The 25,135-nt window shown below is 36.5% G+C and overlaps 2 protein-coding genes across 11 annotated transcripts in view; one reads left to right on the forward strand and one right to left on the reverse strand.

Annotated features, from left to right (window-relative positions):
• Positions 1-151: 151 nt before the first annotated feature.
• LOC135652957 (pectin acetylesterase 9-like) lies at positions 152-4,031 on the forward strand. Of its 8 annotated transcripts, none has more exons than XM_065174338.1 (13): positions 154-621; positions 785-867; positions 1,246-1,375; positions 1,491-1,570; positions 1,682-1,768; positions 1,968-2,092; positions 2,174-2,234; positions 2,304-2,363; positions 2,452-2,529; positions 2,638-2,743; positions 2,888-3,066; positions 3,144-3,254; positions 3,836-4,031. In XM_065174338.1, the coding sequence occupies exons 1-13, from the start codon at positions 480-482 to the stop codon at positions 3,929-3,931; spliced, it is 1,338 nt and encodes a 445-aa protein (XP_065030410.1). In that variant the 5' UTR covers positions 154-479; the 3' UTR covers positions 3,932-4,031. The 8 variants fall into 8 exon arrangements, with proteins under 8 accessions (XP_065030407.1, XP_065030410.1, XP_065030409.1 ...); XM_065174340.1 differs by having other exon boundaries at positions 162-621; positions 2,921-3,066; XM_065174335.1 differs by having other exon boundaries at positions 152-621; positions 2,174-2,363.
• A 180-nt stretch (positions 4,032-4,211) lies between these two features.
• LOC135652956 (tripeptidyl-peptidase 2-like) overlaps positions 4,212-25,135 on the reverse strand; it is a 46,889-nt gene continuing 25,965 nt past the window's right edge. For all 3 annotated transcript variants that reach the window (XM_065174332.1, XM_065174333.1, XM_065174334.1), the window contains 15 exons: positions 23,767-23,895; positions 23,547-23,647; positions 22,871-22,988; positions 19,806-19,885; positions 19,218-19,290; positions 16,629-16,714; positions 16,499-16,550; positions 16,237-16,371; positions 15,993-16,061; positions 15,491-15,583; positions 12,493-12,588; positions 12,232-12,330; positions 9,950-10,042; positions 7,250-7,438; positions 4,212-4,648 (listed from right to left, as the gene is read on the reverse strand). In XM_065174332.1, the coding sequence (XP_065030404.1) occupies positions 4,490-4,648; positions 7,250-7,438; positions 9,950-10,042; positions 12,232-12,330; positions 12,493-12,588; positions 15,491-15,583; positions 15,993-16,061; positions 16,237-16,371; positions 16,499-16,550; positions 16,629-16,714; positions 19,218-19,290; positions 19,806-19,885; positions 22,871-22,988; positions 23,547-23,647; positions 23,767-23,895 (1,572 nt within the window). In that variant the 3' untranslated portion in view covers positions 4,212-4,489. The remainder of the gene's footprint in view (positions 4,649-7,249; positions 7,439-9,949; positions 10,043-12,231; positions 12,331-12,492; positions 12,589-15,490; positions 15,584-15,992; positions 16,062-16,236; positions 16,372-16,498; positions 16,551-16,628; positions 16,715-19,217; positions 19,291-19,805; positions 19,886-22,870; positions 22,989-23,546; positions 23,648-23,766; positions 23,896-25,135) is intronic.

Genomic DNA, 25,135 nt, shown 5'->3' on the forward strand with positions numbered 1-25,135 from the left:
ATTCCGCGAAGGGTCCCAGTAACGGATCCGGGTTCTTGTCCCGCTCCACGCATCCTCAACCCGCTTACTGAACCATCCCTTCTCACCCTTAACGACGGCTTACAATATTGGAAATCCGAATCCGAAATCTCAATCCGCATCAGCAAACCTGTGGCTGGTGGATTCCGCGGTCACATAGACCGGCCAGTTCTTCCATCCATCTTCTTCTTCTTCTTCTCTCTCGCCGGGGTCCCCAAAAAGGTAGTCAAGTTCAACTTTTTCTCCTTTTTCTCCCTTTGCTGGATTCGATTTCAATTCTTTGGGAAACGTTTCCGTCTCTCTCTATCTCTCTCCTCTAAGTGAGTAAGCAACTTGTGGAATTCGATCGGCGAGGAGGATGCACACCTCCAAGCTTCTCCGCTTCTCTTCTCTATGTGCCGCCATCTGCTTTGGCTTCCTCCTTGTCCTCGATTGACCCTTCTTTTTTCCCTCGAGCGTACATGATGATGAGTGCACTCTGGGTGGTGGTGATGTTGCTTGGAGTTACTCCATGGAGGAGCATCCACTGCCTCGAGGTGAAGCAGGAGAAGAGGCTGCTAGTAGCCATGACTCTTGTCCCCCACGCAGGTTCCACCGGAGCAGGCCAGTCTCCTTCCTCTCTCTCTCTCTCTCTCTCCCCGTTGCACTTCAATTATTTGATTGCCGACGGTGGTCCTTTGAACGAGAAAGAGATCCAACACTGGCCCAGCACAAAACGTTTGACAGCACACCGGCATTGAATGAGACTGTCGATTGATTGATGCAGTGTGCCTGGACGGGAGCCCACCGGCTTACCACCTCCACGAAGGGCTCGGCAGCGGCGCTCGCAACTGGCTGCTGCAGTTCGAGGTAAAGGTCAACACCTGGTCAACCAGCCATGTTTTCTTTGCATCGTGCATTTGACTTAATTGTCAACTGAATCGGTCAACCCTCTATGCAAACACACCGATAGATACACTTTGAGCAGTCCGCAATACTTCCTCGTCTTTCTGATGATTAAAATGTAATTATAATCCTCAGAAACCCACGGAAAATACCATTCATATGCAAACCACCCAAATAATAATAATAATATTATTATAGTTGGAATTTCTAAAACCATTAATGCAAAATAAAGTTTCGATCTTTGTTATCGATAGTCAAAGTTTTCATCACATAAGCCCGTTGACATACTTTTGGTGCAAATAGGAAGATGATTGACTTTGTAATGTTCATTTGACTTTGGAGGGAGGAGGGTGGTGCAATGACGTGGCGTCGTGTGCGGCGCGGTCAAAGACGCGACGGGGGTCAACCCGGTACATGAACAAGCTGGAGGTGTTCTCCGGGATCCTAAGCAACGACTCCACCGCCAACCCCGGTCTTCAGCCCTTCCCCTCTTCCCTTCCATCGTCGAAACACGCAGCTGCTGTTGTTTCCGACATTACCTTTGGATCGAGTGACCGAAACCTCTTCTTCTTCTCTTCCTTTGGTAGACTTCTACGACTGGAACCGAGTGAAGCTTCGCTACTGCGATGGCGCCTCCTTTGGTGGCGACTCGGAGTTCCTCAACAGCGTAAGCCATCTCGACTCGGCTCCTTTTATCTCATGCTAAGCTTGCTTTGTCCTTGTGTGATCGTGTTGGGAGATCCTCTTGAGTGCACAACGATGATTCATGTGCTTGCAGACGACTACTCTTTACTTCAGAGGGCAAAGGATATGGAAAGCTATTGTTCTTGATCTTCTCCCGAAAGGCTTAATCCAGGCAGACAAGGTAAGATCCGGTCACTAACTTTTGCCTTGAGAAAGCAAATTCCATGTTCCGATTCTGTAGCTCTTTCATGTCTGTGCAAGAAATCGATGTCTTTGTAGTTCAGTTCAAATCAAGAACAACAATCCATGTGACTCTGCGCCTACAATTCAGGCAGACCATCGTGCTTTTGTTCATGTTGTCTATTAATTCCAATCCGTAGGTATTGCTTTCAGGCTGTTCTGCCGGGGGTTTAGCTACATTTCTTCATTGCGATGATCTCACCAGGTTCGTACCAGAGACCGCCACCGTCAAATGCATAAGCGACGCCGGGTTCTTCCTCGATGTGTAATGCTACCATTTGTACCTCGATTCATGTGTGATTTGGATGATGCTCTTCACTAATGTTTCTAGTTCTTGGATTGGCAGGAGAGATGTCTCAGGACAGTACACCATAAGATCCTTCTTCAGTAGCCTCGTCAGTCTGCAGGTCAGATTTCTGCTGCTGTTTGTTCTTTCTTTGACATTTAGGTTTGCAAAACTGGATGTTGTGCCGCAGGGAGTGCAGAAGAATTTGAATCCAAACTGCACATCTTCTAATGGCCTTTTTGCCTATCAGGTCCCCAAAATTCTCTCGACTCCCCGAGTGTTGATAGTATGAATGAAGTGCAGAAAGTTGTGATACTGATGATGACACTATTGTGCAGTGCTTCTTTCCACAGCATGCATTGAGCTACATCAGAACACCATACTTCATCTTGAACTCAGCTTACGATGTATACCAGGTAAGTCTGCATCATCCGCTTCTTCTACATCTCATGCATCCTCCGACATGATGTTGTCACTCGGAGACTTCGATTTCGATCACTCATCCGAGACTCTACGCCAAGCAGTTCCATCATATATTTGTGCCACCATCTGCCGATCCGCGAGGACGCTGGTACCGCTGCAAGCTAAATCCAATGGCGTGCAGCCCAATCCAAATAGCTATTCTGCAAGGTGAACACTGCCTTCTTTCTTTTCGGATATGGAATTCTGTACTTGACAATTTGCATCATTGCTTTTGAACTTTGTATTGTTCTACACATGAAAGTTTGATTACCGAAACATTTTCGATGAAATTTCCTTGATGAATTTATGCAGTAACACACCAATACTGCAACCGCTTGGTTTCAGGTTTCAGGAATGAGATGCTCAAAGCTCTCGAATCATTTGAAGGATCACAAAATGGTGGGCTGTTCATAAACTCCTGCTTTACGCATTGCCAGAGTGAACTGCAAGAAGCATGGTTTGGCCCCAATTCTCCAAGACTGCACAACAAGGTATTTGCTTCCGTCCTAAAATATATTGATGGCCTTCACTGCAACTAAATAGACGCACCTGTGCTCTTCTTCCTCAGACTATTGCAGAGGTTGTTGGTGATTGGTACTTTGGCAGAGGGATGGCCAAGGAAGTTGATTGTCCATATCCTTGTGATTCCACATGTGACGACTTGATACCATCAAATCAGGTAAAGAAACTTTTGTTCTTAGAACTCAAACAGACGTTGTGCCAGATGCAAACTATGACTTGCTATTGAATTTAATTTTCCAGACACTTGATGGATAGGATTCCTTTACTGACAATGTATGCTTTAGGCCGCAGAGAAAATTTCAACACAATCTAACACATTAATGTCATCTATTTTAGGTCTTGGAGGGGTCACAAGAATCCATGCCAAAAATAAATTGGTAGAAGGGAGCTTGCTTCTTTGGAATTGAGTATAGAGAACACCCACCCATTAAACAATCAAATCCACAAAGTAGTTGGTCAAGTCAATCCTACACTGCTTCCTTATTGTCAGTACATCGAAAAGTCTGATTTGGGTTGCAACATACATCAAGTGTGTGTGTGTGTGTGTATGGTTTATTTTGTTTAGAAATTATCATCAACATTTAATTGCTTTCACATATTTATTATCTTAGTCTCATCAATATTCTTTAATCGATCTCACAACAAAAAGACAACAAAAGATTCATGTAACCCATAGCCGATTCTAGATAGTTAAAACTTTTAATTTTTGTTGTTGTATATTTACTGTCTCGTCTGCAGGGAAGGGAGGTGCCTTCGACAACCCCACTTCGTATATGCACCATTGGAAGACCGCTGTTTGTGATATGTCTCCTGTTGCCGCTCATGATAATTTGAAGGATATGGTCTTTGTATTTGATTCATCTCAACTTATGATACACATTATCTGAGTAAAGACAGATAAGTGGTTTATAGGTGCAAATCATTATGATACTAATTGCTTTTGGTACCTTTCGGTAGGCAATCTATATTAATAAATCAATTAAAGCTCTGAATAATAAATTATTTATATCACTCGATGATGTAAACATAGTATCTTCTGGATATGAACTCCACACATCATTTCCATACCTATGTTAAGACACAAGAGGTTAATATGTGCAATCATTATGGTAGCTTTTCAAAGGTAATACAAATCACTTAGCCAATGAAGGACACTGTGCCTGGCAGCGATTCACAAGTATACGTTGCATAAGAAGAAATTGTTACGTCAACATGACTGATATATGAGGCATGTTACGTCAACATTTCAACATGATACAAAAATAGAATCTACTCTGCTGTGTCAGTCACTCTCAGTGGATATTGCAAAGCTGATATACGAGGCAAGGGAATAAATGCAAAGACAAATACTTATTAAGACAACAATCAATCAATATGAAATCGATATCAGAATCAGAAAAGAGGGAAACTTGTAGGAAAACGGACGTGCATCCATTGCCTCTCATAAACAGCCACATGTGTCCATCCAATCTGATCAAGTAATTGAATCTTCAGATCATAAAGCTTTTTCTTTGGTGGTTCTGCCTCGCCATCGATCATATTAGTTAGAACCTGAAAAGCTCCACATAATCATCAAGTTAATCTAGCTCATCTGTAAATCTGTAAACTAAATATTATTTGATTCACAAGAATAATTATGAGCTAATTCTGATCTACAGTTTCTCTATGCAACTCATTAACTTTTATCTTATGAAAGTGAAACAATCAATTTGAAAATTAAATGCTTGTTGAAAAGTTCAGTAAACATGATCTGCAGCAAACATTATAAATGATTACACCTCCTGATAAACTTTTCATGTATCATCCTAAACTACATATAAAAAGTAGTGGCCAATTGTGGTCGAATCATTAGAAATCACTTAAATATAATATACCATACTTTTGCCAATAGCAGCACAGTTGGGATAAAAACTTGAGAAAAGAGAACTAAAACTTTCCACTAGTTCCATCAGAAAAAATCAGTTTATAGTGTTTGTCCACAAATCCTTTCTATTTAACATGACTTAAAAATTGAGTTACAATTTCTATTTAATGCAACTTACGAATTGAGTTACAAGGAGCTATCACATGACATCACATTCAAGAATCCAACCATATCAAGAACTAATCAACAAGCAGTTAACTGGCACAAACTTGACTAACATAGCGTTTTGGGAGCATGATCAGAATTTTCCGTATACAATTGGACCAGAAAACAAAACTGTATTACCATTTCGTATTATTCTTAAAGCAATTTATCATAGAATTCCAATCCTATATGAACCAATTTAAAGCAATAAATGTGAAAAAAGAACTAGTTAAAACAAACACAGTTCTGCGATCATATTAAGCAAACAAAACAACCATATATGACCTACACTTGCTTCATCAATCTGTGGTCAAGAATGCTTCATCAATCTGTTTCTATTTGCTTAAAGAAACTCCCAGTCTGCAGGGCAATTAAAGTAGACATCCTCAAAGCAAGGATCTAAATGCTGGCAGGCATATTACATGCTGCCAGCAAAGAAAGGCATCTTAAGAAAAAGAAATTATATATGTTATGTAAAGCATAAACCTTCTTGTACCTAGCGATTATTCTTCCCTATTAGATGTCCAACAGTAACTACTATACAGGAGTTCCATGCTTAACCACTTTGACATGAAGATACCAATCATAATGAATACCTAAACACCAATTATGTGTCGCATTTGTTTCATCTCAAACACCAAATTTCAAATTGGCCTTTTTATCTAAATGATAATGCAGATCCACAAGCCTTATTGTTATTCCCAATTTGTTGCTGACAATATCATAATATTAAAAGACTGACGACATACCATGCTTCCCTCAATACCCATTGATGTAAACTAACTGCAATAATATATTGAATCAGAGTACAGTTTGAGCTTTTCTATTGAGACAAATTGAAGTCCAGGGGCCAAATAAAACTCATCATTTAGCTATATATTTATTTCAACTAGTGCCTTGTCTAGGAACATAGGGGGTATTAATTGACATAATGCGAGCTATGGGACAAAAGATCTTCTTATATCATCCTTGTGAAGCTGGACAATGTCTCATAGGCTAATTGTTGACCAGAATGATTGTTATTCTGATAAACACAGTGGAGAGCTATAAAAAAAATGTGTTTGTAACAACTTTGTAGAGCTAAAAAATGTTTCATAAGGCTAATAATCAGTCAACTATCATCCTGAAGAAACGTTAGTGTACTGACTCAAAAATCTGAAAACAAGAAATACAGTTTTGAGTTTGGATAGGAAGAGCAAAACTCAAAGCGCCCAAAGATCTACTGAAGTTCCATAAACAAATTATGACAGGCTGTCAATCTGACACAAATCCTCTCCAGTTGGAGATAAATTATTAACCAATGCAAATTAGATCTATTGAAGTTCCAAAAGCAAATTATGTCGGGGTGAAAATAACTCTAAAACAACTACCTTATTGTTGCAATGTTAGTCTATGAACTTGAGGAAAAACGAGAAAGTTCAAATGGACATGAGAAGAACGGTCAATGACAAGTTCTTCAATGAATATTGTCCATTCTGTAGGCACAATATTAAAAACAAAAAACACTAAAAGGCTTCATAAATGATCAATTAATTGCCCAAATTTATGTTTCATACACTTTCTTTTCCCAATAACTATACGATACAAAGTTAATGAGACAACTTCTATTTACTTACCATTCATGTAATACAAACACATATTTACATACAAATGAAAATTTACAGAAGGATGAATCATAGTGAAGGAGGAGACAAAACATACCAAAAAATACTTAATGGTTATAGTTAAAAATTTGCAAAATTTACAAATTTTCCATGGGTTATAACGTGATCTATTTGATATCAGACACTCTGCCTGCCTGAACATGTTGCTGGTCACTAGACAGACAGATGCACTGTTTTCCAGTGGATGCACATTACCAAAACATATCCCAGGTTCACATGGAACACTTAAGTCCTCTTTATAGTCCCTTTTCTGAACAAAGTAAAACGCGATAGAAGGAAACCACGGGCTTCTTTAAGAATTCCATTTTGCACTTTCTATTTCTAGGTTCTTAGCAAATAAGTGGATGCTTAGAATACACCTTAAGAATTAAACTATCAAAGAAAAAACACAAAATAAGCGGAACAGTCAACAAATTATACCTTTAAAGCAGTTCCAAGCCTTCCACAACGTCGCTCACGTACCACCAACAGCATGCAGTACTTTGTGGATTTGATGTCCACCCACTTCTTCAACTCTTTTAATGTTTCTTCAAAAATGTCAGGTTCATCACTTGGCACATCAAAGTCGGTGCCACTCACAGCTACAGATGTCACCACAGGCTGATCAACCTGAATTAAATAAAAATATATTTAAGAAAACAAGTGGTCTCAATTGGCTATAACCTGAGCACTCGAAGAAACCATTCTCCTAGTACCCAACACGAGATGGTAAAATAGACGAACCAATATAGAAATGATAATGGCATAGCACATATATGCCAAAACAACAAGTTCCGAGAAAAAAGTAGGATAAACTTGTAAGGGATACAGCAACAGAAATTTCTATTTAGGTTTTATTTCACTCAATTTGCAAGCTTCAGGGTGGTAAACTAGATTGGTAACCCTATTAATAAATAATGATACAGTGAGTAATAAGGCAAGCATTCTAACTAATATATAAGAAAAGAAAATACATAAGACTCTTGCCAATGCGGGCTTTGAGGATGATTAATATACACATCCTTCTCTCTATATTAGGAAGGTTGTTTCCGAGAATCAAACCTTAGTCTCCCAGGTTTCATTGGAGCAATTTTACCATTATATCAAGGCCAGTCATCTAAGCATCCTAACTTACTAGTATAGAAGGAAGCTATCCTAAAAGCTTTACGAGACCAAAAGAGCATACTTGAGAAGTCTTGAGAAGTATTAATCAAGTACGAGTATATTAAGAGATCAAAACTATTGTAACTACTAAATAAGGTACACTTATCTGAAGTATTTAACAAATGTCCACAAAATCATTGGTCTGAACAAGGAACTGATTGAGCATGAGCAATGAAGATGACAATTTTCATTTTACAGTAACAATAACTCTGAACATATAATAAGAACTGACATGCATAACTTTGGACACATCGAACACAGGAAGGCTTTAAAAGTCAATGTGGCAGAGGGAGAGAGGTACCACAGATCATGGATTTGTTGTAATCAAGATAGAGGAGAAGGGTGATACAGATCATAGTTTAGGGCAAGCAGGCCACACAATGACATCAAGTTTGTCACTCTTGCTTCAACCAGCAAAGCAATGAGCTATGCAACCTCATAAGAGACAGAAAGGACAAATATAATTGTACAACTAATTATAGGAAGGTTTAGGTCATATGGTTTGAGAAATTAACACTGAACATGCCAACTCAAAAGATTTAGGTCATAAGTTCCTACAAGCATAGCTTTAACTTTTGCAATAATTGGGAAATCCTTGATGCATAACAAAGATTTATATAATACATTTGTTGGCTGGTCCAATAGAAAATTGATATCTGAACTATAAGATCCTAAACTCAGTGGAATTGCGCCATTCAATATTTATTCTCTTACATCATGGAGTAATAAACAGTACTTGGATGGATCATGCCACTTATTTCAAGGGATTGGATTTAGTGAGTCAACAATGAAGAAAAAAGTCAACAACTGATTGATAACAGATATAATATTCAAGGAAACAGCAGAGAAATAGGAATTCAATATTAAAAAAAATAATTAAGACAGCCAAATTATGCTTCCATATAAAATATAAATGTCATTGACCAGCAGGATGCACGAGTACATACCTATAGTACGAAAATGCTAGTCAACAAAATAAGAAAACAAAATCATAGAAAGAATCCTGAAAGATGTGTTTTATAATTCAGCATGTAACTAGAGAGAATCCCTGATTGTACCAAACATAACTAGTTCATTAAAATTAATTTTTTTTATTGCTATTTTTTTTAGAATTAAAAAATTACCAGATATGAATAAAGCCAATGTCAAAAGGCTTAGTCTTGCACATGCTAAACAATTTCTATGGTCGTCTGACTTCAATTGCCAAAGTGTAAAGACAACTTCTCATGATAACCTTTGAATTCAAATTAACCACTAAGACCCACATTACATAGTCATAGACACCTTTCAACGCACTTGACACATTGGGCAAACCACTATCATCTTGCATCATTAATGTAGTAAGAAAACTTGAACCAGGCTTTTTATGCTGTCATGGAGCGCTGTGCAGCTGAAGCTGACCAAAGGCATATCTTCTGACAATTTTTTGCTAAAATATAAAATTATACTCTCAAGAATGTGAACTATTGAGCTGTCTGTAAAACATTTATCCAAGGTTCAGATTGGCTTTTCCAGGTTCACCAAGAATAAAAAAATGATGATTGCAATATCAAAACAATAACACCATACAATTAATTAAAATTTAAACATGAAGACTCAGAAAATAAGTAGAAAAAGAGATGCAAGAAATAGAATGTAGTGCAAAAGACATGCTTTTTATAATTAAATATTAACAATGAATTATTATAAGATCCAAGAATACTGAACATGTTTTTTACAGAAAAAAATGAATAAAAAAGATAATAAGGACATTAAGGTTAAGCTATGATGCTTGGTAAATGCATAAGTTCAGATTATTTGAGCTTCTTTACAGGACTATGTATATTTTAAGAAAATCACAAACAATGAAACTCCATTTTCAGTTAATATTAGAAAGCAAGATTGCAGCATAGCTTATTTTAAAAAGAAACAATTCAGAGAATTATCCTGTTTAAAAAGGTCAGGAAATGATAACTACGATCTAAGAAATCATAATACCTCAGAAAACTCTGCATCTGCAAGAGCTAATCCCTTCTGATATAATGCCTCCGCCAGTTGGTCACGGGTAACTTCCATCTTCTTCTTTATTTTCTGCATGAAAAATTCAAATGGATGCAAATTCCAAATTTTTGGACAAACCTAAATTTTTTAATCAGTAAGAATTAATGAAAAAAACATGAGATGGAAAATAGAAACCTTGAAGCAGAAATTAATAAGAGCTCATTACACAATAACCTTATGAAGAAATAATTAAATGATTCAGAACTCATTTTAAACAAGGTTCATCTTACCGGTCCATACCGGTGTACCGGCCGACCATTGATACAATACGTACCAAGGCATACTAACATACCGTAAGTTGGTACAATGAGACATACTGATGATACAGTAAATTACTGAAAATAGGTCTAAAAATTCTTGAAAAAAAAAATCAGATTAGGGTTTTTAAGTTGGAAATGAATATAAATTTAGTATAATTTAGCAAAAATAATCTAAATTAGGAATGAATAGTGATATATATCTTTTTCGGGCTTTAAGAAGTAGTTTTGTAGTACGTTCCATATCGTCCTTCCGTAAATATTAAATTATCTACAAAGAAATGATTTGAATTATTAGATTATTTTTTAAATAACTTAAACCTTAAGATTCAAATGAATCAAATAAGCAATTGATGGATATACCTGGTTCTACCATCAAAAGTAACGATAGGACTCCATAGATGATAGATCGAGGTCCTCGATCCTATGTATATGTATATCAATTTGATATGTTTGTCGGACCCAACCTTGAAATTAATCTCATGACATAGTATACTAATACACCATATGTCATTGGTGTATCAATATGGTGATGGTCGTAGTCTAATTGTTATGAACCAAGTGTTTGAGACAACTCTTGAGGCAAGGACAATTGTGACATGTATTGGTGCAGAGCATGGAGAATGTTAGAATTTTTACTTTTGCCTTGATCTACTGCTCCATATCATAAAATTGATTATCGTACTATTAAAAGACTATCACCGTACTGCTATTGGCCGTAAGATTCTTCATAATACAACGACTGTAAATACGATGAGCTTCGCTCTGTGTCTACATCGTATAAGATATGTCACATTTGCTTAAAATCATCCATTATCTTCCTCTTCTCCTTATGTGTATAAACTTGAATAGTACCTCGTCGAGCACCATGATCTGAATCTTGGGTGACGTATAAAATACTACTCCTTAGTCCATGCACCACTCTCAAATTATGTAGATGAGACCATCAACTCTCCGACATCGCCACCATCATCAGTCGAGGCATTGTTGTTCATGTCACTGCTATGTCTCTAGATTGAGCGGGGTGTTGAATGCGATTGACAAGGTCTCTCGTCGCCAGCCTCTATTCTTTCCAATGGTGCGACTGATGCTACTGCCTTCCCCTTTGCCTTTACAGGCTGGTCGGACGATTGTGATAGTTGGATGTCTTTAGTTCTTCGAGCAATCTAACATAATGTTGCCTGGTTCCTTTTGCCATGTTCTAACCGAGGATCTTCCACCTACTGGGGATGTGCTTCCTCTTCTTCTATTGTCTCGGTGATAAAATATGAATAACGTGGAGGATCTCTGGCCTTATCAAATAGAGGATCCTCTTTGTTGAGTTTAAGAGAGTAAAAATGTGAGAATGAGAGAGATGTAAAAGGAGATAGGAAAGGATTTAAAAACCCTTTCCTATGGTTCAAACGGTCAAAATTGACCGTTTAAAACAGGGCAATCTTAACCCTTGATCGACAATAGTCGGATTTCGACCATTATCGATTGGTATAGACCCTGTATCACCTGATACGAGGTCATGTAACATGTACTGCCAGGTATAGAGTGGTCCATGTGCTGGTCCCCCCTCGAACAGATATGTACCGCCTATATTGGGTGGTCCACCTTGGTACGACGAACCATGGTCTTAAGAAAGTATAGCATTTTCAACTAGCATGTACGGCACCAGCAATGGCAATTCTGATACATAAGCAAGCAGTTTCAATCTGTACAGTCCAAGGGGTATGCTGACCAACAGGCGAAGTAGGCATCGCACTACTTCGGATATAGCTAAAATAATATTTGTTGATAAGAATAATAATCTGTAATGACATTTATAGCTAAAATAATAATTGTTGATAAGAATGAACTTCAGATATACTGAAAATACTTAATGTGCACGATGAATCATGAGGCCTTTTGGAAGGAATCAGTTCACAATGAGTGAATGACTAAGAATCATAACATGAATAATTAAATAATTGTCACCTCAGCCTCTTCATCTTCAGGGTCCGATTTTATAGATAAGTACTTTAATAGCTCTTCTTGGTCAATGCTTTCAATGACCTCATTGGCAGCATCAATAATCTGAAACCAGATTCGTGCAATTAGAGATCCAGTTGAAAATTACTCGAAACCAAAATTACATAGTTAATTATAATATTCAGAAAGAGACTAGAACTCTCAACAAAAAGTCAGCTGTTATCAAAATATAGTATGTAGAAGGTCATAATCAATTAGTACACTAACCCTTTGATTATGACTAATCTTATCCTGATCAGGGCTTCCAGAGACTATGCATTCCAATATTTTGGCAAGCAATGGCGTATAACTGGGATACTCCATCTACATTGATGGAAACAAAAATGCATTAGCATGATTGTTCATATAGTGAAGTTTAAAAATTGCAACCTGCATATATAACAACGAAAAAAAAGGAAAAGATATATCACAATCAGACAATAAGACCAAATGGAAAACAATTCATCATCATTGTAACAAATAGACTAGGATGAAAATTTAGATTTTTTACTTCAGTGTTTATGAGGCAAATGCAGCAACAACAGGAGTTTACTTCGCTAAAGAAATGAAAATAAGAAGTTACGTACAAGACTAGTTAGACCAGAAAAAAAGAAAGAGGGAAAGAAGAAGAAAGAAAAAAGCAAAAGAGCACAACAAGAGTGGAAGTGAAGGTGTCAAATGAAATCAAATCCACCATATGAGAAGTGCTAACAATAGCAAGGAAGCTTTTGAGCCAAGAGAAGGTGTCAAATAAAACTTCACGGCTCAGTGCAGACACCCTTAAAAATTCTGCTGTCAGTCGTCTTCCAAATTGGTCAAAATGAGATAAAGAGTAAAACCAAAAAGTGTTCCTTTCCAATAACTCCAGATGTTTGAAGATGTTCAATAGCTTCGTGGCGACAACGTAATAAAGGAGAATGTGATCTGACCTGACTTGATTGCACTTAGTTTTCTAAAGGCTATCCACAAAACATTTTACTTGGATATGGACATCTTCATAGATGTGTTTAAAAAAAGGACATAAGCAATATCCAAAGTTCATTGGCATACTTGTTTACATGTAGAATTCAAATATAAGCATTTGCGTGTTATATATGATACAAGTGTTTGTGTTGGGAGTAATGCACTAAACTTCATTTTAGAGGAGAGAGAGTTAATTTCACCTAGACTTTACACACTTGATCAAGACAGGGACGACTTAGATAGTCTCAAATAAATCTTCCCCTTCCTATCATTAGACCTCTTCCTAATCTACTAACATAACACTGTTGGCACCACTTCCAACAAACTAGGCATCCTGAACCTCCGACCTCAACCTACTCATCTATAGAATTACCTAGCACTTCCATTTGTCTTAAAAGAAAAATTGCTCACCCATCAAGACGCATAAGGTGAGGTAATTCCAGACAAGTGATCAGATGACTAAAATAGTGGTAATGTTCCTTAGAAGCTGATAAATATTCTCACGTGGTACTCGTTGCATTTCTTTTATGCTTGATGTTCCTACAATGCCAATGGTTGCTTTTGATCTGCTAAACTTGGCAGAGGCAGGTGCAGCTGACAAAGGAATTAATTGCTGCTTCCACTGGTGTTGGTTGTAGTTGCTTAAGTTGTGGCAAAGGCGGTAACTACTACTAAAGGTATTAATTTCTACTTCCACTAGTGTTGGTTGCAGTTGTTGCAGCTGCAATTTCTGCTAGCATTGGTTAAAGTGGCTATTTGGCGTTCCATTAAAGGCATTAGTTGCTAATTCCAATAATGTTGGTTGCAGTTGTTGCTGTCGCAACTACTGCTAGCATTGTTTAAAGTGGCTATTTTGCCTTTCATCATCACACAGCTGCTTAACAATGTGTGTCACTATGGGTGCCTTTCTCACACCTAGAACAAAAACAATAATGTCCCAGCACTGTCTAGCACAAATTATTTTGAAAAACACTAAGCAATGCCAAGCATCCTCCACTTACCTGACCAAAATCATGGGTCATCTTATCGATCCGTACCGGTGTACCAACCAGTTGTTGGTATGGTATGTTCTAAGTCTTACCGAGATGTACCAAGCGTACCAACATATGATACATGAAGGCATACCAATGTACCGCCCCAGTCCCCTGTCAGACTGGTACATACCATCAGTAACGAGTGGTACCGAGCAGTATGACGAATCTTGACCAAAATGATTATCATGCTGGTTTTTCAGAAGAAATAATATTTACTCTAGCATCTGGCACTTGACATACAATGGAAACTGCTGAAAGCAAGACTAGTACTTCCATTACTGCAGCTGATGCCTATAGCTTCTCATTTATCTTCCACTGTCTTTTGCTGCAGAACTTCAATGTATTTCTCTGTGCCTACCCCCAACCTCAAGTAATACTAATAGCAAAACTGATGAGATGCAAGGAGAGTCAATTTTAAAACAGCACACAGAACTCTATGTACTCTTTATTTTTTTTGGAACATTCTTGATAATTTTGCAAGTGAGTTGAATTTTGTTTTATTTATTTGTGTTCTTATAAAAATTTTGGTCTAACGCTTGCTCACCCCTCTATCATTGAAGCACCGTATATTTTGGATGTGAAGCAGCAATACTGCATGAAGCCTTTGTTTGCTGCATCCGAATCTCAACTTCTCATCCCCTATCAGCATTCTCTTAGAAATGAGGGAACAAAGTAGAAAGAACATTATACCCTAACCCTCTCTCCCTCTTAATTTCTTAACCCTTCCAGTTGTCATTGCACATTGGCTTACCCTCAAACGATCATATTTCTCCTACTTCAAGACCTATGACCTCTATGCTTCCATCTCAAACAAGGGCCAATTATCCTCTTTGAGATATGTTTAATTTCTGGACAACTTGAAAAGTAGGGTCTAATATTAGGAACACATTTTTATTTTGTGTCGTTAGTCGATGCAACTAAATTGATCAGCAAGTGAGAAAAAATAATCCTTCCTTTTCTTCAGGACAGAATTTCATAAGGTTCATGTATATACTTTTGCCCACACTCGTAAGACATCCATCTCAATGTTCTACAATACATCTTGTTCTACCTGAGAACTTAAAAAAACATTGTTTTTGAAATCTTCATTTTCATCATTTCATGTATAACAGAAATATTAAATTCATCTTTCGAATAGTAGTATTGCAGTCATAACATAAACTTATTCTACCCTAGAATATATTGAATAAAAATAACATAAATAAACAAAATATAAAGAGAAATGTTACCTTAAGAGAAGCAGCAAGTTCATTCCATGCTGATCTTTCTTCATCAGAATCTCGTTTTAGCTCTGAAAGAAACCTGATCTTAGCATCCCTTAACTGATGGAAAATTAAGAAATTAGAATACCATAGAACACAAGAAGAGTATACTATAAACACACAAGTATATAACATGCCTGTCATCTTATAATAATATATGAATAAAACCATGTAAGTTTTTGTAACCCAAAATTTACATTCAAGCTTGTCACCATCCGTAAAATTCTAGTGTGGCCATAACACATACATCAAGTCAAATTGTCACATAACTAAAACACATATACTAGAGGACACTGATACAAACTAAAGGGAGATATGGAAAAATATGAAATGAATATGAACACAATAGCATTTTGAGATATTCAAAAATGAATTTTGTGTTTTAATATCAGGTTAAACATGTTATTTCTTTTAAAAAACAGATGAATAATAGAACAGCAAAGTAACAAGCTTGTGCTACTTTAGGTACCTCTTCATCTAAACGCTCAGAGGCACTTTTTTTGCTACCAATGGTCTCCTTTGCTTTCTCCTCATCAATCTGCAAGCTTTGTTGTAGACATGTTAAGATCCAAAACAAAGAACAAAGTGTGCAATCTGATATAAAAATGCAAACCAACCATCTCACAAAGTTCTTAAACTGACGAAACAAAAAACACCATGCATCAACACTAGAATAGAGAAGTAAAATTAGAAAAAGCACCAGAAATCATGACCTTAGATGGTGGGACAAGATAAGATATATGATAAGATACTGGCGGCTGTTGATGATTCTGGCCGTCTTTCTTGTTCTTGAGGCTAATTGTACCATAAGATATTGATCCAAGCAATACTGCACCAGGTAAAGAATTCTGCAGCAACATAGGTACCAGAAGAGCACACAACCATGAAAAAGATTACAAGGAGAACATAAAGGGCCTGATGCACTAATAAAGCTGTTATACAACAAAGTCTACAACAAAGAATGACATTAAGTACCTTTGGGAGCTTTTCTCTCAATGGTGGACTAATATAAAAAGCTTCAGCTTCGCTGAGAACACATCCAACATGACTTAGGAAACTAAAACCTAATTACAATATGGCTCTAACAAACTTCTAAAAACTATACCCTGGAACTAGAACAGAGGATTTAAAGGCGCCGTTTCCCATTATGGGACCATCAGGTTCGGAAAAGAAACTCAACTGAATGCAGTCCTGCAATTACAATTTCAAAATCATCAGTATTCTGCAGTAAAATTCTCAAAAGTTTGCATATTTTGATACAGTACCAGGACAGCCAATAGTACGAAGAAAACAATAGGTACCAATATCATAAGATTCACTTTAATCTGAAAAGAACTAAATGGTTATGTAAACATACATAATAAGCATGCTATTTGGAGAGACATTCTATCAAAATTCTCATCAGACAAATAAGTAATCATTAAATTGTTTACAGTTTCAAATAGCATATATGCAGTATCATATAAGGACATGTACATAGATCCGACATAATATTCAAGGATAAAACAGACTTTCTCCAAACCTTAGGAACCAATGCCAACTCAAAAGCAGTATATTAAAACATTGTTGGGGAAAACACACTTATTACAAATATGAAAGAGGATAGGACCAGTATGTGATACCTTAGCTATAATATGCATCTAGGAGTATGCTTTATTTTGATGACAAGATGTAAAGGTATAGTCATATGATGCATTCCTCATCGTATGAATTTCATAAAGCAGGACCATGCAATCAACAAAATATGGCCCTGGTCCCAGGGATCTTGAAACAATTATGTCAAACATTCAGAAGTCAGCAAATATATGGGCAACAAAACATTCATATTGGAGCACTAAACCACTTAACAAACAGATTATTCTATTTACATAATATCAAAACAATCAATTTTCAAAAAAGAATTTTGCAACAATTAGCATGTCTTCAATTAAGAATTGGCCCAAGGGCATACATCATTTAAACCTATAGTTGAGAAGAAATGCTTGAAGCTAACACAAAGCTTAGGAAGCTGGCATTTCCATGGGGGGCTACAAGATTATTAAGATGCTTCTCAAGTTCAATGTTATTCACAGGCTAACAATTCAGGTTTATCGATCAGTTGTTTTCCGTATTACAAGAGATATCTATATAGGATAATGAAATCAGATTTGAACAAATAACATCAGTTTGCTTTCACGCAGTGATTTAAAAAGCGCTAGGCGCCAAAAGGCGCTAAGGTCCAAAAACGTCCGAGGCGCTAGGCGCTTGCACGAGCGAAGCGAGGCGCTAAAATATAAAAATATATAATATAATTAATAAATATAATTATTTAAAATTTTAAATAAAAATATGCTATTAAATTAAGAAAATCTAAGGTACAAAATCATAACAGTATATTGTATACTGTTAACAGTATACAGAAGGAAGAGGAGTGTCAGGGAGTGCTGACTGAGAAAAGAGGAAGAGGCAACAGGAGTGGCAGCGGCGACAACGGCAGCGGCAGCGAGCGACAAGCAGCGGGAGCGGCGAGCGACGACAACGGCGAGCAGCGGGAGTGGCAGCGGCGAGCAGCGGGAGCGGCGAGCGACGACAGCGGCAGCGAGCAGCGACAGTGGCAACGAGCAGGGTTAGGGTTGGGTAGTGACAGCTGATATCGGTGCTTTAGTTGGTTCGAATGAACCAACTAAAGCACCAGAGACCGAACCAGACCTAAAACGCTGGTTCGATCGCATGGTTTAACCCAGGCGCTCACCCGAAACGCCCAACGTCTGGGCTCGGGCGAGCGCCCAAGTGTCACCTCTTTGAAGCGCGCCGCCTAGAAGTGAAGCGAGGCGAGCGCCCGAGCACCTTTTTAAATCACTACTTCCACAGGTGAGTAAAGAAGTTCAGATATGGTTCTAGACAGGTTGTGGTTACAACTAATTAAACTTTTACAACTGAGGTGAGGATTTGAGGTTATGGCAACCATGGGGCAAAGTTATGAATTAAATTTAGGACCCGCGCCCTCTCTCTTTCCCCCTCATTCTCCGTGCACCACCCGTCGGCCCCGCCTGTTATTCCCCTTCTCTTTCCTCATCTTCATCATCATCCTGTTCACCTCCTCCTCTCCACTTCTTCTACAGCTTGTCCTCTTCCTCTTCACCTTGTCCTCTTGGTTACTGCTGTGTGTGTTGACATATAAGCAGATGGCACATAAGTACAGAATGGACCTCATACGTTTTAGCCATTGACTGGCATGGATATGATAATAAAATGTCAATGCTTAGGGCTACCAACCATATTTATGATAATCCTTTCCTACTTTTGCTCCTCACTATACCAATACTATGTTTGCTGATATCATTTGTTACACATCGACCCACCAGATTACTAACTCACCAATTTGATAGGCCTCAATCACATGGACCAAAATGCTTAAACTCATAACAATGGTAGTGACCCATCTATCCCTACAAACCAATTCAAACCCCTCTCCCACTTTCAATGTGGAACTAAACTGTGGTAGTACAGTAATTAAAATGCAATTAGTAGCAGAATCATTAATGTCAACATATAAATTGGTATATGAAAGAAATTAGGTAAAAATTGATGTATCTATAGTTAATTGTTATAAATTTGACAAAAATAGTTAGTAATAGCATTGTCCTACAATATTTCAGGACTATTGAACAACACAAATGCCAAAATTATTTCAACATTGCATTTCAATCTTTACCTTTTTCTCCAATTTTCTATTAACAAATAGGACCAATTGCTTAAGTTTCTCCAAGATATGAATATTTTCATGCCTGCATATAATAGCCCAATATATTTAGTGCACAGCCAACAAAACAAAACAAAGTTGCAAGTTAGGTATATCTAGGCAATAGAATATTCAATCACATGGCACAAATAATTCACATGATCCTCGAGAAAGAGAATCTCATGGGTTAATCTAGTTCAGTTATCACAAGTGGTTCAAGTATTTTGAGAAAAAGAAGAAAGAAATTATATAAACATTGAAAAAGCCAATTTTAGGAACGACAAAATTTCTCTTGCCAAATGCCAATAAAAATATTCCTGATAGTAGGAACGCAAGATGGACCCCTAAAGAAAATCACAAAATCAAAGAAATCACTAACAAAGTCTCTAAGTGAGTATTTACCAAGTGAAACAGATCCAAATCAAGATCCGATATTTTAATGATCAAATATCAAATTCATACATTATGGAAGGCCAGAAGTCTAGAGAAAGAACAAAGTATTACCCTACTTATTGATAATTATCATTGCTATTTAAATGCCATAATGTCATATATAAGTACCTTATATAAAGCCGAAGGGTGAATTCACCCTTGGGGAGCTTCACATAATGAGGGTAGACATCACCAGATGCATAGACACGCTATGGAAGAAAAAGCACAAAATCAGCTTTTAGACACACTTAAAAGCAAGTATCATGAGAAAAAAGGCACATTATTAGAAAAACTGCTGACCTTCCAAAATAAGTTTATCTTTTCATGAAATTTATCATTCTTAGAAATAAGGGATCATATTGATCATCATAATACATAATGCTTTTAATGTATGCAACTTAGCACATTCATTCACCACCCCAGTAACCCCCAACCACAAAAAGGAAGAAAAAACAGAAAAATAAGTCTAGTAGTTGGGATTTTCACTACAAACAATTCAACTTTGACATATTCTCATTTCATTGCATTGCACCTCTGTATTTCAATTAATAATTTCAAGAATAAAACTTTTAAATAAAAGATTTCAAGAAATCCAAAAACCTGGAAAGAGATACCCACAAGACCGTAACATCCTCAACCGCTCAATATGCTAATGGAGCTTTCAGTATGTTCTTGTATTTTTGGAAATATAATGACAATGACTTGGCACACAACCATTTGTATTTAGTAAGAAAAGTAACCAGACAATTTTGACTTAGCGGGGGCTAGCAAATTTTTGGTAATCCAGTGGCAACGTACATGTCCTCATTTTAAACATCAATATTTGCTGTTTAATCTGAGTTAGGAAGTGATATGGCACATTAATAGACCCGAGATTTGAAGTGCAACAGTAATTCAAAATCTACAGCATTATTCTTTAATTTCCTAAATAATTAAAGTTCAATAGATCCTAATGCAGCAACAAGTAGGCCAGATTAATATATCCTTAAGATAGCAAAGCACCTCGGTTCTAAACCACTTTATCAAGTATTGTAAACGTCTAGAGTAGGGACCAGTAATCTGTTGACTTGGCTTTAGATAGATCCTAGAAATGGATCAAATTTGAAAAGGTTTGGATCTGGATAATTGTACCAAACACAAGCCGCAAAAATTGATCCAATTAATGATGAAACTCTTACCATATGACCAATCTGATTTTGGTCGATTTCTTGGTCTTACAGCCACAAGTTGATCAGAATAGACGAGAATCAATTTAAACCAAACTGAAGTCATACTAACTTTTCCGACAGTATCCAACGAAGAAAAAGACGATGAGAACTGAGAAGAATGATATTGGGGGAAGGAAAAGAAAAGTGAAATTAAGATGGAGCAAAGATTTAAAAAACAGAAACAAGTGCATAAAGGAATAAGAATCTTTTAATTTTCTCATATGATGTTATTTTTTTTATTTTATTTGTCTTAAAATTATTTTCTAAAGTGATCCTGATCGCATACCTACTGCTCCTATTCAACTGATTCTACCAATCCCTGCTGTAGTCCCTAAAACTACCTTGCGAACTATTCTTCCTCCCTCTTTCCTGGTTGAATCCATCTGATTGGACTCAGATCAACTCAAGAAAAGGGAAAAAAGTTAGTTTCTGTCGAAGACATTAGAAGCATTACCCACTGCACAATGACTGAAGAACTACTTTGTCCTTCATGCTTTAACTTTACTCTAGTTTCCTCAGCAAGTTGTAGATCTTTCCAAACTGACTTGTTACAGGAACCTGCTTATTTAATGATCAAACACATTTTTCTTGACCAGTTAGGCCAACAATCAAAAGCAAGCCAACGACTGTCAGTCTCCAGCATCTTCATTCTTGTGCGGGAAACCACATTAAAAGCATGAAAATAGTCACAATTGTATATCATAGACAAAATAACTTTGGAACCATAAAATAAGAGTTAAATTTATTTTCAAGATCAGATAAATCAAACTTGATGGACTAATGTACTTATATCCAGTCCTATGTTGTTGCACCAATTCCAAAACCATTTGCAGCCCAAATATGCTGAAAGAAAAGGAGAGAACTAGAGTCTTGTTATTAGTGACAACATCACATATATAAACAAATAAAGAATTCAGACAATGCCTGAGTAGTTCTGCAAGTTCTAAAATTGGACTGGAATAGAAATATCAATCAGATTCTAACAGCAACAGCAACCAGATGTGTCAGCCCATAACTATCTTAAGTTCTTAAGAAGGTCTCTCAAGAAAGAGTTCATAGAGAGCACAAGTGGGTAGTTTATTTGCCATGATCTATGACTTCTCACATTTAGCTTTGTTAATAAGAAATTGAATTACTTCTAGTTAATAAGTGCTTTCGAAATGAAAATATAACCTAAACCTATATAAGCACCTATTAGCTTCTACTGAGGTTAAGGATGATATGGGGATGAAAGATTGTGAAACAGAGTACATGGAAATGACACTGGAACCCTATTCCTATGGTAAACACTTCCTAACTCAAGCAAATAAGAAAAACAAGTAACAGAAAAAGGTAAATAGCTTTTAAATATTAAACCTTATATGTGACAATATGACCCATCAAATTATTTCAAATTATTAAACCTTATATGTAACAATTCAAATTATTTCTTTTTAGATAGTTTAACATTAACGAAAGGAAGGTCTAGTATGTACCACAAAGTTACTCCTCAAAGTCCAAAAAAGATATATCTCAGTATTCTTTCATAATTTATATTATTTTTGCTAAAATTATACTAAATTTATATTTATTCTCGACTTAAAAACCCTAATCCAATATTTTTTCTAATTTTCAGGAATTTTTGGAGCTATTTTCAATATTTTTACCATACCGTCGATATGCTCAGGTGTACCGACATACAATACATTGGTACATCTCGGTACATACCGTACCAATGGTTGGTCGGTACACCGGTACAGACCGGTAAGGCAAACCTTGACCTATAATACAAACTTCAATGAGTACCGGCATAAAATAAACTCCAATTATGCAAGGACTATGCTCTTGTTTCATGAGAGATAAACCACAATAAATGGATACATAAACTTGAAAACAAATATGTACATAATAAATTATTCAGGGAACTTGAATAAAAAAGTGAGGCCAGTAAAACAAGAGTCAATACTATAGGAAAAAAATTCACAGAACTAAGATAAAGAAACAAACCTTGTTAGAATCTGAAATAGTATAGAACTGTGATTCAAACTTATTGTCATAAATCCGATTGTTTAAAAGTGGAATGCAGGGCTTTATTTCACCACCTTCCTCCAATTTGAATTTATAGCTGAAGACATTATAACAACAAAAATGATGTAAATATAAAAGTGACTATCTGGATGTCACATCATCTAAATCGTTTCCCATTAGTATGGTCTCAATTATAAAGAATGTCTCAAAAACAAAATGATGCCATGAACCAACACAGAGTTCAATTCTGGTTTCCAACCTGCAGACAGCCTTCCAAATATGGTGCCAAATTCTCTAAACAAAGTAAACTCTTCGATAAAAGGAAAATTAAGTGATAGACAATTTTATCAGAGTAAAAAAGTCTTCTTTGCTCACAGCAATATCTGCCCCTTTGGGTGAAGCAATTTCCATTATTCTGTCTGCAACGGGATGATGATGCTTATTGAGTTTGATTTCCAAGGCACATTTTTGAATGTGTATATTCATGCATATACTAACAAGCTGGTAGAACAATAACAGTCTCAAGCAAGAAGAATTGTGCAACAGAATGAAGAGTAACCCCAACATACAAGGAGGTTGTTTCATTACGAAGCTGATAAAAAAGAGATTCTAATTTTGAATATTTGAATATTACATATATTAATAAAAATCTCACATTAATGTCAACGCCATAATCTGCTTGCCAGAGGGCAATTTGTCCCGGTTTGTTCGTAGAGACCTTAGGTTAGAGTCAACAGGGCGATATGGAATTTTTAACTGCAAAAATCATGGCCATTAAAGAGGTGTAGTTACCAAATGTAACCATCTAAAAGCATTTACTGTGTTTGGTTATAGAACTTGCATGACTGACAACCCTCCCAGAAACATCAATTTACCTTGTTTAAAGCAGCAGCAGGGACAAGCTTCTCAGATGCTAAAAGAGATCTAGCAACAATTCTTGAAGGTGCCTCACTTCCATCAAGCACCAAAGCCTCTTGATTTATATTTATCCCATGAAATGCAATCTGCAGTGTCAAGCAAAATGAAACTAAGTATAGCATAAAATGTACACTAATGAATCTTTTATCCTCTTTTGTTCTTCATATTTTCCTCCAGTAGTATTTTTCATCCATCCACAATAAGAGTTGTGTCACAATTCAAAATACGTGAGAATGTAGCTAACCTTTTTCCTTGGACTATATAAATAATTGTATCAACAATTTGGGCACATAATCACCAAGAAAAATGTGGATATCAACAAAAAATAGAACATAAATGTAAATTGAATAAAAGACAATAGCTATCAAAGTATAATGGTATCAGTTAACCATAAATATACTTAGCGCATCAGATAACTCAAAGTCTATTTTACCCTATCAAATAATTTGTTTATCTTCTTTTCCTAAAGAGAAATATTAATGTACAACCAAAATTAATAAGCACTAAGCAGTGACAACAAAATTAATTGGAATGGAAGGTGCATGCTGCATAATGCATTAATTACAGGAGTGAATTTAATTTATAGGACATGGCCAAACTGTAGTTCCCAATGTTTTTCCAACAACTCTAGAAAGTGGAATTTTCGCATATCCACATTATCAAGCATGTCCTCACTGTGATCTCAGCAGATTAGGGTATATGCTTCCATTAACAATAGATACACTAAACTTTTAACTGCAGCAACTAAAGCTAAACTTTTAACTACAGCAACTAGATTTCTGTAACACTCAAATCATGCAAGATTTCATTGGAATATGACAGTTGCACCTACAGAATTTGGACAAAGAAACTAGTGAAAGAAACCCATAACCAACCTAGTATGCTAGTATCAAAGATAAGTGGCACATGCTGAGTAGAACTATAAGAATAAAAATTAAAAACAATGTTCAGGGCATCATACACTGTCACATGAACATAGAGAAGTCAAGTTAGCACTCTTGTTCAAATGATCAGGTTTGACCGGGTCATGGCCACATCCAGGTTTGATTACTATGGTCCCATATCCACATTCATGCCTTATAGTTGATGATAACTCAAGTATCAAACAAAATGGTCTCTTAAAGTTTTATAACACTCCAAAGTAGATAAAATAACCTAAGCATCACTAAATACCAAGTTACAAAGACAACTACTATGTTTCATCCCAGCTAGGTCAGCCAAATGATAAAAAAAGTTGAACAATGAGAGAGAAAAGAAGAAGAACCAAGGGAGAAAATGCACACGCACGAGTGCGTGCGTGCGTGTGTGTGTGTGTGTGTGTGTGTG

The sequence above is a fragment of the Musa acuminata genome, chromosome BXJ3-11 (assembly GCF_036884655.1).
Source record: "Musa acuminata AAA Group cultivar baxijiao chromosome BXJ3-11, Cavendish_Baxijiao_AAA, whole genome shotgun sequence".
Classification (NCBI taxonomy): domain Eukaryota; kingdom Viridiplantae; phylum Streptophyta; class Magnoliopsida; order Zingiberales; family Musaceae; genus Musa; species Musa acuminata.

What these genes read in the sequence shown, in the direction of transcription:
- LOC135652957 (XM_065174335.1), top strand. Translation starts at nt 480, where the DNA reads ATGATGATGAGTGCACTCTGGGTGGTGGTGATGTTGCTTGGAGTTACT. An exon ending in CAGCTTACGATGTATACCAG is followed by an intron (nt 2,530 to 2,637) that starts GTAAGTCTGCAT and finishes TACGCCAAGCAG; the next exon opens with TTCCATCATATATTTGTGCC. An exon ending in CCAAATAGCTATTCTGCAAG is followed by an intron (nt 2,744 to 2,887) that starts GTGAACACTGCC and finishes GAATTTATGCAG; the next exon opens with TAACACACCAATACTGCAAC.